This window comes from Narcine bancroftii, chromosome 3 (genome assembly GCF_036971445.1).
Source record: "Narcine bancroftii isolate sNarBan1 chromosome 3, sNarBan1.hap1, whole genome shotgun sequence".
In the NCBI taxonomy this organism is placed as follows: domain Eukaryota; kingdom Metazoa; phylum Chordata; class Chondrichthyes; order Torpediniformes; family Narcinidae; genus Narcine; species Narcine bancroftii.
The window spans coordinates 115537467-115552049 of NC_091471.1; the positions used below are offsets into that span (position 1 = coordinate 115537467).

Genomic DNA, 14583 nt, shown 5'->3' on the forward strand with positions numbered 1-14583 from the left:
GGGGATATTTTTGTAATAAAATTGATTATTTTTCTTGTTTGGCCTTTAAGAGATTGGGAGGCTCAGTTTACATATGTTGGTCGATGTCTGTGTTTGTATATTTTAACTGTTGTTAATGAAATCCAGATCTCTTTGTATCATTTTTATGTTTATAAATCTGAAACTTAAAAGATTGCAAAAGAAAAGACAAGGTCCCACATGAGATATAAGTCAAGAATGTTCAGATGCTAGGTATTCATGGTGAAGTAGTAAAATGGATTTGACAATGGCTGGATGGGAGAAACCAAAGTATGGGCGTAGATGATTACTTCTCAGACTGGAGGCCTGTAACTAGTGGTGTGCATCAGGGATTGGTGTTGGGACCATTGTTATTTGTCATCTATATTAATGATCTGGAGGATAATGTGGTAAATTGGATCAGCAAGTTTGCAGATCATACTAAGATTGGAGGCATTGTTGACAGCAAAGAAGGTTTTCAAAGCTTGCAGATGGATTTGGACCAGCTGGAAAAAATGTGCTGAAAAATGGCAGATGGAATTTAATGCAGAGGTGTCACATTTTTGAAGGACAAACCAAAAAAGGTAAATAGTAGGGCACTAAGGATTGTAGTAGGACAGAGAGATCTGGGAGTACAGATATATAATTCCCTGAAAGTAACATCACAGGTAGATAGGGTTGTAAAAAGTGCTTCTGTCATGTTGGCCTTCATAAATCCAAGTAATTAGTACAGGAGTCGGGATGTTATGTTAAAGTTGTTTAAGACATTGGTGAGGCCAAATTTGGAGTACTGTACGCAGTTTTGGTCATCTAATTACAGGAAAGATATCAATAAGGTAGAAAGAGTGCAGAGAAGATTTACTAGGATGTTGCCTGGACTTCAGGACTGATGTTACAAGGAAAGGTTAAACAGATTAGGACTTTATTCCCTGGAGCATAGAAGAATGAGGGGAGATTTGATAGAAGTATTTAAAATTATGTGGGGTCTAGACAGAGTAAATAGAGGTAGGCTTTTTCCACTTAGGGTAGGTGAAACACAAACCAGAGTACATGGGTTAAGGGTGAAAGGGGAAAAGTTAAGGGGGAACCATAAGGGGAAACTTCTTCGCACAGAGAATGGTGGGAGTGCGGAACAAGTTGTCAGCTGAAATGGCGAATGAGGGCTTAATTTTAACATTTAAGAAAAATTTGGACAGGTACATGAATGGGAGAGGTATGGAGGGCTATGGACTAGGCAGAAAAATTATTTGCCACAGACTAGAAGGGCCAAAAGGACCTGTTTCTATTCTGTAAAGTTTTATAGTTCGATATACTGTACAACTGGTCATCAGTACCCAGTGGCAATGTACATTGCTGCCATTGTAAATCTTATCACAAACCTGGAAGGTGGAAGATGAGATGGGTTACAAAAAAAATCAGGCAAGTGTTAAAAATAAAGAAAAAGTGATCCACTGTGCCAAAAGTAAAATTGTACATATTGATGCAAGTCAGCTTTAATGTTTTTCTATTGACTAATGTGTTTGATGTTTTTGATTGAGATTGCTGTAATTTAAAATTTGCTGGATAGAATATTCAATTTAGAATTGGGTATTAAACTGTAATGGTTGAACGCAACTTAAACATCCTATGCTGGAATTGAATCTAAATTGATCCACGTGTATAACTGCAAGTCAATTTAATATTGACCATTCACACCCCTTGCCGATTTGCACATAGACCTGATTAAATGTAATTGGCCTGGACCACCAATGTCAATTAAAAAGTACTTGATAAATGCAAATTTTGAAATTAGAAAGCAATGAAAATATTTGTTCCAAAAGTTCCAGACATTTAATGGCTGTGTCCCTTCCTTGTATTGCAGCTTTTCATTGTAGTGGGAAATAAAGCAGCTAACAGCTTTTGGGCAGCAAATCTCAAATCAAGTGAAGAGCTGGACATGGATGCTCCACCCAACCAACGACTTGAATTCATCACACAAAAATACAAGGAAGGAAAGTATCGAAGAAAGCTCTCGTCATTTCTAACACAGGAAGAACTGAACAAGGTAACACATGTTCCGGCCCAAACATGTTCTGCGTGACTTGATGTTTGCTGAAGTAGTTTCTTCTGAATTATGTTTTTATTTCTTAGTACATTTTGTGGTTAAAAAGTGTTTTGTTGATTTTAAAATATATATATATATTTTATAGTAATATTTCCAAATTGGTTACCGACAGTTTCTCCAAAAGGTCAAAAAGGAAAATCCACAGTTTCTTAAAATCTGGAACAGAAGCAGGAGAAGTAGAGTCAGTGTTACAGGTTGAGGACCTTTCATCAGAACAGTTCTGATAAAAGGTCATTCATTTAAATGATTGACAATGCTTTTATCTCTCTACAGATTATGTGTGCATCTTCTGCTGAGTATTTTCAGCATTTTATGTTCTTTTTTGGCTCCATTGATTTAATCTGCCCCTTGAATACATTGGCATGATGCACTCCCTCAAGAAGGCAGCCAACATCATATAGAAACATAAAGGAAGAGGGGAAAAAAAAATCAAATAGCATTGACAATAATCCATAGGTGCAAAAGAATTGTGCATTGGCAGTGCTGTAGACAGAGTTTTGGTGATTTTGGCATAGTGTGATGGGAAGGGTAGTATGGGGAGGTTCAGTATCCTGAAACTTGTTGGAAAAAAATGATTTGTTATTGAACCTCGAGATGCCATACTTCAGCTCTGTACCTTCTACCTGAAGGCAACAGTTATAAATGAAGTGAATGGTGTGGGGAGGGGTTGGTTTTGTGTGATGGCTGAGCCACATTCACATCTTTGCAGTTTCTGAGGGTCTTGGATGGAACTGTGACACATCCTCGTCAAATGTTTTCAGTGGTGTACCTTTAGAAGTTAAAAGTTGTTAAGAGATGCAGGGTACATGCCAAATTTCCTAGTGCTTCTGTGGAAGTAATGCCATTGATTCACTTTCTTAGCCATTAAGTTGACGTGAGTGGTTCAGGACAAATCCCTGAAGATGTTTATCCCTCGGAATTTAAAGCTGTCTACGATTTTCAACTCAATACCTATGTACTGTTTATGACAATGAACCTCATTTATTCACTGGATCTACTATGAGCAGCAACTCAAATATACTGCTCTCTTGCTCCAGAAATATGTGATAGCCTGTCATTACCTCCTGTGAATGATTTGCCAGCTTGTTCTTCTTGGTACTCGTTCATTTTCTCTGGCTCTCATTACATTTATAGTCCAGAGGCAATACTTTGAAAGCCATTTTTTTTCAGAACCATGAAATTTCTAGAAGTTTCATTAATATAACTTCTCTTTCTGGAGTGTAAAAGATTTATTCTTAGAGCTTTTTGAATATTTTGTTTGATCTCTTACCACCAGCTCAGAAACTAACATTGGATGTAAGATTTATTCTAAAGATCCACAAAGTTAAAGATGATATGAGGTGCCTGCAATGTGGCAGACATCACACAAAGCATCTGATAACTCATTTCATTTCAATGATGACAAGTTCAGGTTCAAATTTTTGGTCACATTACATTTGGTACAGTGAGGAGAGTTCCTCTGAGAGCAATCTAGCAAAACATCTCTAACATGTATATAGCTGAACAAAGTAGAGGGGCCAAAGCATACAGAGTAAAAGGTACAAGGACTGCCTAAAGAAATCTCTTGGTGCCTGCCACATTGACCACCGCCAGTGGGCTGATATCGCCTCAAACCGTGCATCTTGGCGCCTCACAGTTTGGCGGGCAGCAACCTCCTTTGAAGAAGACCGCAGAGCCTACCTCACTGACAAAAGGCAAAGGAGGAAAAACCCAACACCCATCCCCAACCAACCAATTTTCCCCTGCAACCGCTGCAATCGTGTCTGCCTGTCCCGCATCGGACTTGTCAGCCACAAACGAGTCTGCAGCTGACGTGGACTTTTTACCCCCTCCATAAATCTTCGTCCGCGAAGCCAAGCCAAAGAAAGAACAGTGCAAATATTTAGCTGGAACCGAATTCGCCCATCGTTATTGAATGAAGATCTACCGGGACCAATGCCTGAAGAGGGCGCACAAAAACATGGCCTGTTTCCGCTCCGTAAATGGTTATATGGTTATATGTAGTGCATCCTTGAGGATAGAGACTGCTTACTTAAGATACCACATCTTATAAATGTCCTTGATAGATTGAGGAATGGTGCCCGGAATCGAGTACCAACTCTCTCAAGCTTTTTTTCCTGTTCTGACGAACCTTCTTCATGATTGCATCAACATGGAGGCCGCAGGACAGATTCTCAGAGTTGACACTCAGGAAATTGACATTCTTGACCCTCTCCACTGCTCACCCCTCAATGTGGAGATATTTGAGTTCTCCTCATTTCCCCTTAAAGTCCACAATCAGCTCCTTGTTTTGCTAGCATTGAATGCAAGGTTGTTTTTGTGACACCACTGATCTTGCTGATCTCTCTCCCTCCTGTATGCTTCCTAATTGCTGTCTGTGATTCTGCCATCTGTGATTAAGCCTGTCAGTGTACAATTTTGCTTTCTTTAATCTTCTCCCTGATAGGAAGAGGAGGAAGAGAGTGTATCCAGGATGGACACATTCAGTATTTTGTCCATATGCTGTGTGTATGTTAACAAGGCACCTTCTTATCTTCTTTCCAAAAGAATTCCATTCCTGTCTCAAGCATATTTGATGACTGAGCCCCCATAGCTCTCATGTCAAACGAATTCCCGAGATTCACTAGCTGAACAAATGTCCTCTGATCTCCACTGCAATCCTTGGTCCATGGCACCCTAAGAGGGAAAATATCCATCCTCTTAAGTGTTCCAGAATTTTTTTTTTATGCTTCAATCCAATCACATCTTATACATTTAAGGGAGAAGATGCAGAATCTGCCAATCACCCCTGAATAAAATAACCACCTCCTGTCCTCCCCATCTTGCAAAATGTCAGAAATCAATCTGGAACATTCACATATACCTTTGGAGAAAATGTAGCCTTCCTCAGATAGGAATACCTCCTGCACACAATATTCCAGATCTTATCTCTCTAGGACTCTACCTAATTGAAGCAAGACACCCAAATTCTCTTGCAGTGTCGACCAATGCACCATTTGCTTCCTTCATGCTTGATGAACCTACATAATAATTTCCTTAGATTTGTGTACCAAGGATGCCTATGAACACCATTATCTGTCAATCTCTCCGAATTTAAAGAAAAAATCTCCGAAAGCAGGTTTCATGGTTTCCAAAGTTTCCATGGACACATCCTACCCCATCCACAGCCTGAATAGATCTGTCTATCTCACACTCCACACCTTGCTTCGCATCATCAGCAAGCTTCAATATGCAACACTTGGACCCCTCATCCAGATAATCAATATAGATTATAAGCCACTGTGGCAAAGGCACTGACCCTACAGCATTCCACTCAAGTCACCCTCTCAAGCTGAAAATGACCCATTTGTTTCAACTCCAGATTTTTTTTTTGTTTTGTAACCTGTTTTGGGGGCGCACCAAGATGGCGTAGAGGACAAACATGCGGTCCTACTCCTCCCCAGCCAGTTTTTTTTTAATACCCGTTTTTAAACTTTAAGTATATAAACGTTTTGTTTTTACTTCTAAGTACATTATTTCTCTATAATGGCGGCTCATATAAAAAAACCTAAGACTCGACTACAGAAAAAACTACTTTTTAAAAGTGCTGTCCAGCTGGAACCATGGAGATGCTGTCAGGAACTTCCAACCTAACTCCGGTTAGGTTGAGTATTATGCCCGTGCCGGTCTTGTCTCCGCAAGATGGTGCTGGCTTGTTGGTGAAATCGGCCGATGTTGACCCGCGCGTTTGTAATGTCGGGCGCGTGGGTGATCCGACTGAACAAAGGGCCCTTGAGACTGCGCTGTTGTCGGGGAGACGGGGGTACGCAGGAAGGCGTTGGACATTGCCCCTGCGTGGCCTGTGACCCTACCGGTCATGCGTGCTGCCCCACGGTCTGCGACTTAGTGGGCTGTGGGTGGGCATGAGCGGCGGCGCCCTGATGTGTTCGGGGTGCCATTGTCGGGTGTGCAGACCCGCAGCCGCACGGGAAAAGGTCTGACAATGGTGGAACAAGAAGAAGAAGAAGAAGACCTACCTTTAACAGCCAGTTCACAGGAACAACTGGAGGAGGATTTTATAGAAGGTGGTACTGGAATCTGGACTGAACTCTATTTTTACTGTTTTGGAAGGGATTGCCTGCCATATGGATAATATGTCTCACCAAATGAGCCAAATGCAAACTACAATGTTTAATGTGTCTGAAGATGTATCCACACTTAAGAAAGATGTTAATAAATGCCTTACTTCAGTGGTTGTAGTACAGGAAATTAAAAAAAAACTTGTGATAGCTTTCTCTGAATGTAAGGAGCAAGTTGTACGTAATAAGGATAAAATAGAGAAAGTGGAAGATTCGTTTGTGGATTGGGGAAAAAGATTGATTCATTGGAAAATCAAAGTCAGAGAAATAATTTAAAAATTGTGGGTCTTCCAGAAGATATTAAAGGAGCAGATCCAATAAACTTTTAAGGACTGGATCCCCAAGATGTTGGGTAAAGAGTTATTTCCAGGTGATTTAGTATTGGAGAGGGCACATGGAGCACTAAGGAAGAATCCATTACTGGGACAGCCATCACGAGCAGTTTTAATTCAGTGCCTGAACTATCAGGATAGAGAAATGATTCTACGATTGGTGGTACAGAAGGCACGACAAAGTCAAGCTCCAATGATGAGTCAGAATAATAAAGTTTTTTCTATGCAGATTTGAGTCAAGAAATTATTAGATGTCGACGGGAGTTCAATTTGGCCAAAGATGCGATGTGGTGGAAAGGATATAAATTTGCTTTTTAATACCCTGCTGTGTTGAAGGTTTTTTATGGCAATTATTAATCTCAATTTTTTGAGAATGATCATGATGCATTGGTTTTTGCTAATTCATTATGTGGTCAGGGAAGAGTCTCGCTGTCGTCGCCTAAAAGAAGGGCCAATGGAAATGGAAATGGACAGAATGGAAAGAATGGGAAAGATGGAAAGTAGGAGGTTTTGACACACAGTCTTATTGATGTTGAAGATTTGAACCAGTTATTGAGACTGGGGTCGCTGGGCTGAATATTTTTATGATGTTGAATTACATTATTATATATATTGTATCTCTGGCTGGGGGCAGGTGGATGGCACTCATTTCTTTGATAGTCATCTGCCACTGGTGGGGCTTACCACACCCAGTTTTTTAGGAAGTTACTACCTTTGGGTGTTTTTTTTTCCCCTTTTTTGGGGGAATTAATTATATTTCTTTTTATATAAACTTTTTCTATAATATTAGGGGAGGGAGAGTGGATTTCATTTATTAGTAGGAGAGTGATTTTTTTGTATTAAGTGATTATATTGTTAGTTTGTTAAAATGTCTAGTTTGAAATTTGCAACTTTTAATGTTCAGGGATTAAATAATCCAATTAAGTGAAACCGAGTTTTAGCTTATATCAAAAAAATGAAAATTGATATTGCTTTTTTACAAGAAACACATTTGTCCAAAAAAGAGCATTTGAAATTGAAAAGAGATTGGGTTGGTCATGTTTTTTTTCTTCATTTAATTCTAAGGCAAAAGGCGTAGTGAGTTTAGTTCATAAGAACTTATCTTTTGAGTTGCGTACTGTAGAGGGGAATGCTGGGAGGGTTTTAAAAGTGGACTGTAAAATCTTTACTTTAATATCTATGCACCTAATGTAGATTATGAGTGTTTTATTTCAGACGTTTTTTTGTTATTAAGTCAAGCTAATGAAAATATTTTAGTTGTGGGGGGGGAAATTTTATTGTGTTTGGGAACCTTTGATGGATAAATCCTCAAAATGTATTAGAAAATCAAAGATGGTGATACAAATTAGGGCTTTAATAAAAGATTTAAATTTGGTAGATATTTGGAGAAGGATTAATCCTACAGAGAAAGATTTTTCTTTTTATTCTTCTCGACATAATTCCTTTACTAGACTAGATATTTTTTAATATCAGCACATTTACAAGGAAAGGTATTACAGGCAGAATATAAGAGTAGAGTTATATCAGATCATTCTTTATTATTTTTTTCTTAAGAAAGTTCAGAGGTAGTATATTCATCCTATAGATGGAGATTTAATACAATGTTGTTGAAAAAACTTGAGTTTGTTACTTTTGTTAAAGAACAGATTGATTTTTTCTTAATTGAAAATGCTAATTCAGTAAAAGTCATTTTGTATTATGGGATGCGTTAAAAGCTTATTTAAGAGGGCAAATAATTAGTTATACTACTAAAGTTAAGAAAGGATATATGGCTGAAAGTCTTAAATTAGAAAAGCAAATTGATGAACTGGAGAAGGAATTTCAGAAGATCAGAAAATAGCTTTGACTAAATTGAAACTGCGATTTAATACATTACAGACTTATCAATTTGAATGTTTACTTAATCGGTTTAAGCAAGATATTATGAGTGGAGTGAGAAGGCGCACAAAGTACTTGCATAACCAGTTTCTGGTTTGTTCGCGGTACTATCATTTTGTTTAATAATCTTTTCAGTGGCATATTCCCAGGGGTCAGGAGAGATGTACAGACAGCGAAACAATTGATTTGTCCTTATCTAGCTTTCTGGTTACAACTTGAAATTCCAAAAATCAAACATAATATTTCCCCCCCCCCCCCCTTTCCTTAATTGATCTTGACTCTTTCCAGTTTTGTTGGTGTTCTCCAAGTTTCCTGTTACAGTTTTCTTAAAACTAGTTTTCAACATTTCTCTTATGCTGATCTTAATGGTCAACCATGATCTTTTGGTCCAGCAGAATACGTACAAATGGGCCAGAAAATTATTCAATAATTAGGTATTTTTGTTGTGATGCTCTGTTTTGTCACACAGTGGTATTTTGTCTGGACAATTGACTTTGACTTCCTCTTTCATTTTAAATACTTTATTTTAAGTTTTAATTCATGTAGTATATAATCATTTGTATACATACTGACTACAAATAAAGAAATTATACCCATTCCCTTAACTAACCCTCCGTAATCCCAACCCCAAAGCAAAATCAACAAACAGTGCTTACATATTTTCATATTATATAGCAACATATTAAAGAAAAGAAACAAATAGAATTACTGGATTATACTCAGATAGGCTATGGGGCACCAAGGACTTTATCAAACAAACATGTTTCTTAACTCATTACACAAGTGGCATCATAGCATCCAGCGGATCGGAAGAGATAAAATTAATCAACCGTTCCTATCTTTTGCATATATGGACTTCATATTTGTAAATATATATTATATTTATTCCTCAACTTACGTGCAGAAATTCAAAAAGTGTATTCCATTAGAAAAAAAAACACATAAATTGAGGAATAAGTACAATATATATTTACAAATATGAAGTCCATGTATGCGTAAAACAAAATAAACACAAATCCAATTTCATAGTAACTGCAATACCCTTTCTTGCCACTATTTTCACAAATGTCTTTTGATTTAATGTAAGTTTCAATTTAGGGTTCATCCCTTCCATGTTCCCTAATAAGAACAAATCAGGGTTTTGTGGGTATGAAATACCAGTAATTTATTCCAATAGTTCCCCTACTTTCACCCAAAAAGTTCTTACTTTCGGACACATCCTCGTAGAGTGCAGAAACGTACCTTCTTCTATACCGTACCTAAAACCCTTATTTGATAGATCCAATTTTATTTTATGCAACTTATATGGCATGATATTTAATTGATGCATAAAGTTATACTGTACTAATCTATATTGTACATTGATTGTATTAGCCATACAACCTCTACATAAATCTATCCACGTGTGTTCATCTATTATAATATTGAAATCCTGTCCCCATTTTTGTTTAGATTTTCAAGCCCGGGTTTAGAAGTTGCTCTTTGCAGAATTATATTTCCAGTCCCTCATCTAATAAGAGTTTCCACTTCACTACAAGTGGGCATAATCTCTCTGATCGTAGTTTATCTCTGAATTTTTAAAATTTGAAAATAGCAAAAAAGCACATTCCTAGATATTCGATATTTATCCTTCAATCAAGTAAAGGACATTAACTTGTCCTTGTTCACAATAATCTTCAATGACTCTAATTCCTTTATCAGACCATAATTTCCAAAACTGGTTGTCTCTGAGATAGGTATCTATCTTACCCCAAATATCTATAAAATGCTTTAATAAAAGTGTATCTTTAATTCCTGTCATTAGTCTTGGATTCCATTTGTAGATAAAAGCTGCATCTGATTTTTCATAATTCTGTGTTGACTCATGCTGGCCTGGTCTCTCCCTCGACAAAAGGACCCAATAAATCATGATTGAGCTGCCCTATAATTGTTGAAGTCTAGAAGTTGCAATCCCCCATATCATATTTCCATGTTAATTTCTACATCAATACTCAAGACATTTTTCCTTTCCATAAAATTTTTCGCACCCATTTTTAAACTCCTTAAAAAAAATTCTGAGGTATTGAAATAAGTAATGTCTGAAAAGGTTATTGAATTCTTGGAAAAATATTCACCTTTATACACTTTACTCTCCCTATTAAAGTAATAGATAACATCTTTTTTTAAATCTTTCTTGACTTTATGATGCAAAAGTAAATAATTCAATTTATATAAATTCTTCAAATTATCATCGGTCCTAATCCCATTTTTCAGCCATTTAAATTGAGTATTTCTTTGACATTGCATATAGTCTCCTTTAGTAAAGGGTATAACCTCACTTTTATCCCAGTTTATTTTATATCCTGAAACTTCTCCACAATCCTTCAACGTAAAATGTAAATGTCTTAAGGATAATTCAGGTTCAGGCAAATAAATCAATGCATCGTCTGCAAACAAATAATTTTATGCTCTTCATGACAAACTTTGAATCCCTGAATGGACACACCTCATCTAATTATTTCTGCAAGAGGTTCAGTTGCTAATACAAATAATGTTAGTGACAAAGGACATCCTTGTCTACTTGATCTTTATATATAAAATGGGGCAATTTAATCCAGTTATTGAAGGATTTTCCAAGACCAAATTTTTACAGAACTTTAAATAAAAAGTCCCATTCCAATTTTTCAAATGTCTTTACTGCATCCAATGCTATGGCAAGACTTAAATCTCCTTTTTTTGGCGCTAAATGGATAATACTCAACTATCTCGCCATATTATGAGCAGCTAATCTCTTTTTAACAAAACTTGTTGATCGGCATTTATTAACTTTGATAGTCAATTATTTATTCTATTAGCAAGACTTTTGCAACAATTTTATTATCTGTATTCAATAAAAAGATTGGTCAGTATGAAGCAGGCTTTAGAGGATATTTTTTGTCTTTTTTTGTATTATCGTAATTACTGCAATTGAAAAAGATTCAGGTAAAGTATGTTTTTCCAATGCTTGTTCGATTATATCCATAAATAAGGGAAGTAATAGGTCTTTTAATTCCTTATATAATTCAGCTGGAAAGCCATCTTCCCCCAGTGCCTTATTACTTTGCAATGTTCTCATCACTTCTTTAATTTCTGACTGGTCAATTGGAAAATTTAGCTCCATCTGTTCTTCCAAAGATAACATAGGCAAATATATTTGAGAAAAATATCTGTCAATTTTATTATCATCTTTTAAGGATTCTAAACTATATAACTTTGAATAAAAGCTTTATATGAATCATTTATATCCTGAGGGTTATAACTTATATAATTGTAATCTTTCCGAATAGCATTTATAGTTCTGGAGGTTTGTTGCCACGCTTATACCTTGTGTGACCTTTCACCTAATTCGTATTATCTTTCTTTAGTCTTTGTTACTTGCCTTTTCTATTCCATAAGCCTGCAAGGTCTTATATTGAAGCTGCCTTCTATCCTTCCTATTTGCAATTCTTACTTCCTCTTGTTATTATGCCATTCTGTGCTCTGCTCACCATCATGTCTTCTACCTTTTTGTACACCTCTAGGCTTTGTGTCAAGCAGTCATGAAACAAGATATCTTGGAGACTCTGTCACTTGTTTTCAGTGGGGCAGATGTCATGTGTGCAACAGGAGAAGCTACTCACAGTACCCCTTATCTGTTGGCACAGAAAGCTGGCCAACGATTACAAATGGAATTTCTGTTTCACAATAAACTTTCAGGTAAAACTGTTATGTTTGAAGGTTGTATCCACTACTCTTTGTATTGTGGGAATTGCTCTATAATGTTCAAATTTATCCTTTCAATTGAGTCTATGAAATTTGTGGGCCACACTATTATTGGTTATGAATAGATTAAATAAAAGAAATCTTGTTGTTTGAGGACTTTTCAAATGTGAAATGTGACTCAATCTTGTAAAAGATAAAGGTAATCATATTCCCATACTGACATGTCTATCCATGGCCTCGTGCACTGCCAAACCAAGGCTACCTGCAGATCGAGGGACAACATCTAATATTCCATCTGGGCCTGTCCAACCAGATCGCATTAATAGTGACTTTACTAATTTTAGTTAAACACCTCCCCCAATGTCTTTCTCATTCAATATCCCTCTTGTCTCCTTTCCTTCAGCTCCTCACTCCTTCCCTTCCCACTCCTTTCACAGAGCTGCCTCCTCCCCTTATTACTTCTCAGCTTTTATCCCCTTCTATCCTTCCACCTATATCCACCAATGGCCTCTTAATGGTCTGTCTGTGCTCGTCCCCTGCCTATTTCTCCCTCATCTCCTCCTTCCCTTTCCCACCACCTATTCGCTTGTGCGCCTGTCTGCTTTTTGCTAATAACTTGGCAAAGGGCTTAGGCCTGAAACACTGGTTACCTTTTTCTTCCAGTCGTTGCTGCATGGCCTGCTAAGTTTATCCAGCACTTATGTGTATTTCATATGCAGACCTGATGAGAATCCAAATCAGTAAAGGAGGCTGTATGATTGATTGCTTTTATTTAATAGGAATGCAGTGCCTGTTCTTTTTGACAGAGGCTGGGCTTCAAGAATCTGTCGGCTAGATATCAAAGGCTGTTCAAAACTGAAATAATGCCAAAAAGCTTTAAGCTCCCAAGCTTTTATGCGATAAAAAAACAACCTATGAAATATGGAAAAATGTGGGTTTTGTCAGCACTACATTTTCCATCTGCACCATTTACATTGCAGGCGATGCCACCTTAAAAGACCAGGCCACACAGATCTGACATAAGAGCACCATTGAGGAACTGGCCCTGTGCCAACTAATATTCCACGTGGAATCAGAGAATTTGATAAACAGCTGTGAACTCCTGAAACATTTGGACTAAAGCTTTCTCATACAGCCTGTTCAACTTCAGAAACAGATCAAAAATTTGAATGGTGCTGTTAACCCACTAATAGAAATGACTGTAAGATCATTATAAATTTGAACTGGTTTTGACAATTTGATTTCTGTTCTTAGTGCTTCCAAAGATTGATTCATTATCAGAAGCTGGCACACATTCTAATAATTCACAGTCCACCTTTCTCTGTGGCTTTCTGCACAAAGCTGTCAACACAACCAAAGCAGTAACTGAGAAAAGACTGAAGGAAGGTGAGTTATCTTTCAATGACAGCATTTCCATTTCAGCGTGTAACTCACTTGCTTAATGAGGGTGCATATTTTGAGTTTAACTGCAATCAAATATTGAGGAACTGAATTAGCCATATAACCTCCCTCCAGCGGAGAATGTAACACCAAGTTTCCCATTGTCTGAAACCCACTTTACGAAAATTACCAGATATTTGTGAAAATTTCTGGTGGCGATGATATGGCGTAACATCTTGAAAAAGAGTTGATTTTCTTTTTAACCCACCATGCTCAAGTGGGACTCTGACGTGCTGTTAGTGCCATTTTTAATTCAACAGAGCTCTCATGTACTCAAGGTAAGAATTAAACTTTATTTCATGCTTGAAAAACTTTCCCTTGTTCATTGTTGTTTTAACTGCTGATATTGTACAAGTTTTATGCTGATGCTACTGGGTCGGGATTTGAGTGGGGACCTTGGGCTCCCGGGCAGATTCCATAAATGGCGGTGGGGTGGTAGCGGGGGTCTGAGCGTGGACCTCAAATGCCTGGGCAAGATCATCAACGGTGGTGGGGTGGTGTTGTCATCAGATACAAGAATTCTGCTGCCGAAACTAGGCTGCAGATCAGATATCTGGAACATGCGGTTAACCGATACACATCTGATCCCCAGCGTTTTGGATAATCTGAAATGTACTGTATTATCACTTTTATCAGTGTGTACTGATTGCTCTTTCCCTCCAGTACGTTATGCTGGCCTGCTTTCTCCTCTGCTTCCATCTACAATGAAATTTCTCTAACCTACTTTTCATCAAATCCACTTTGTCGTATCAACATAAGAATTTGTTATCTGAACTAAATTTGCTTTCCACAGTTTAAGTCCAATATTATTGTCTGCAGATTCAAATTTAGTTTAATGAAGGATTGGGGTTGCGGAGTACAGCATAGGTGAATCTCCACTTTATTGCTCCTTATCTGAGCCAGAGGTGGTACAGTTGCTCCTTGTGTCCATTCCCCTTGTGCTGCACACTTTGTATGTTCACAGTAAACAAATGGTATTGTTTGATCATCCAAA

At 37.4% G+C, this 14583-nt stretch overlaps 1 protein-coding gene across 12 annotated transcripts in view; it reads left to right on the forward strand.

Annotated features, from left to right (window-relative positions):
* The window catches only part of arap2 (ArfGAP with RhoGAP domain, ankyrin repeat and PH domain 2), a 473297-nt gene that overhangs the window by 269145 nt on the left and 189569 nt on the right, over positions 1-14583 (forward strand). For all 12 annotated transcript variants that reach the window (XM_069924984.1, XM_069924989.1, XM_069924990.1 and 9 more), the window contains 3 exons: positions 1859-2041; positions 11969-12143; positions 13404-13535. In XM_069924984.1, the coding sequence (XP_069781085.1) occupies positions 1859-2041; positions 11969-12143; positions 13404-13535 (490 nt within the window). The remainder of the gene's footprint in view (positions 1-1858; positions 2042-11968; positions 12144-13403; positions 13536-14583) is intronic.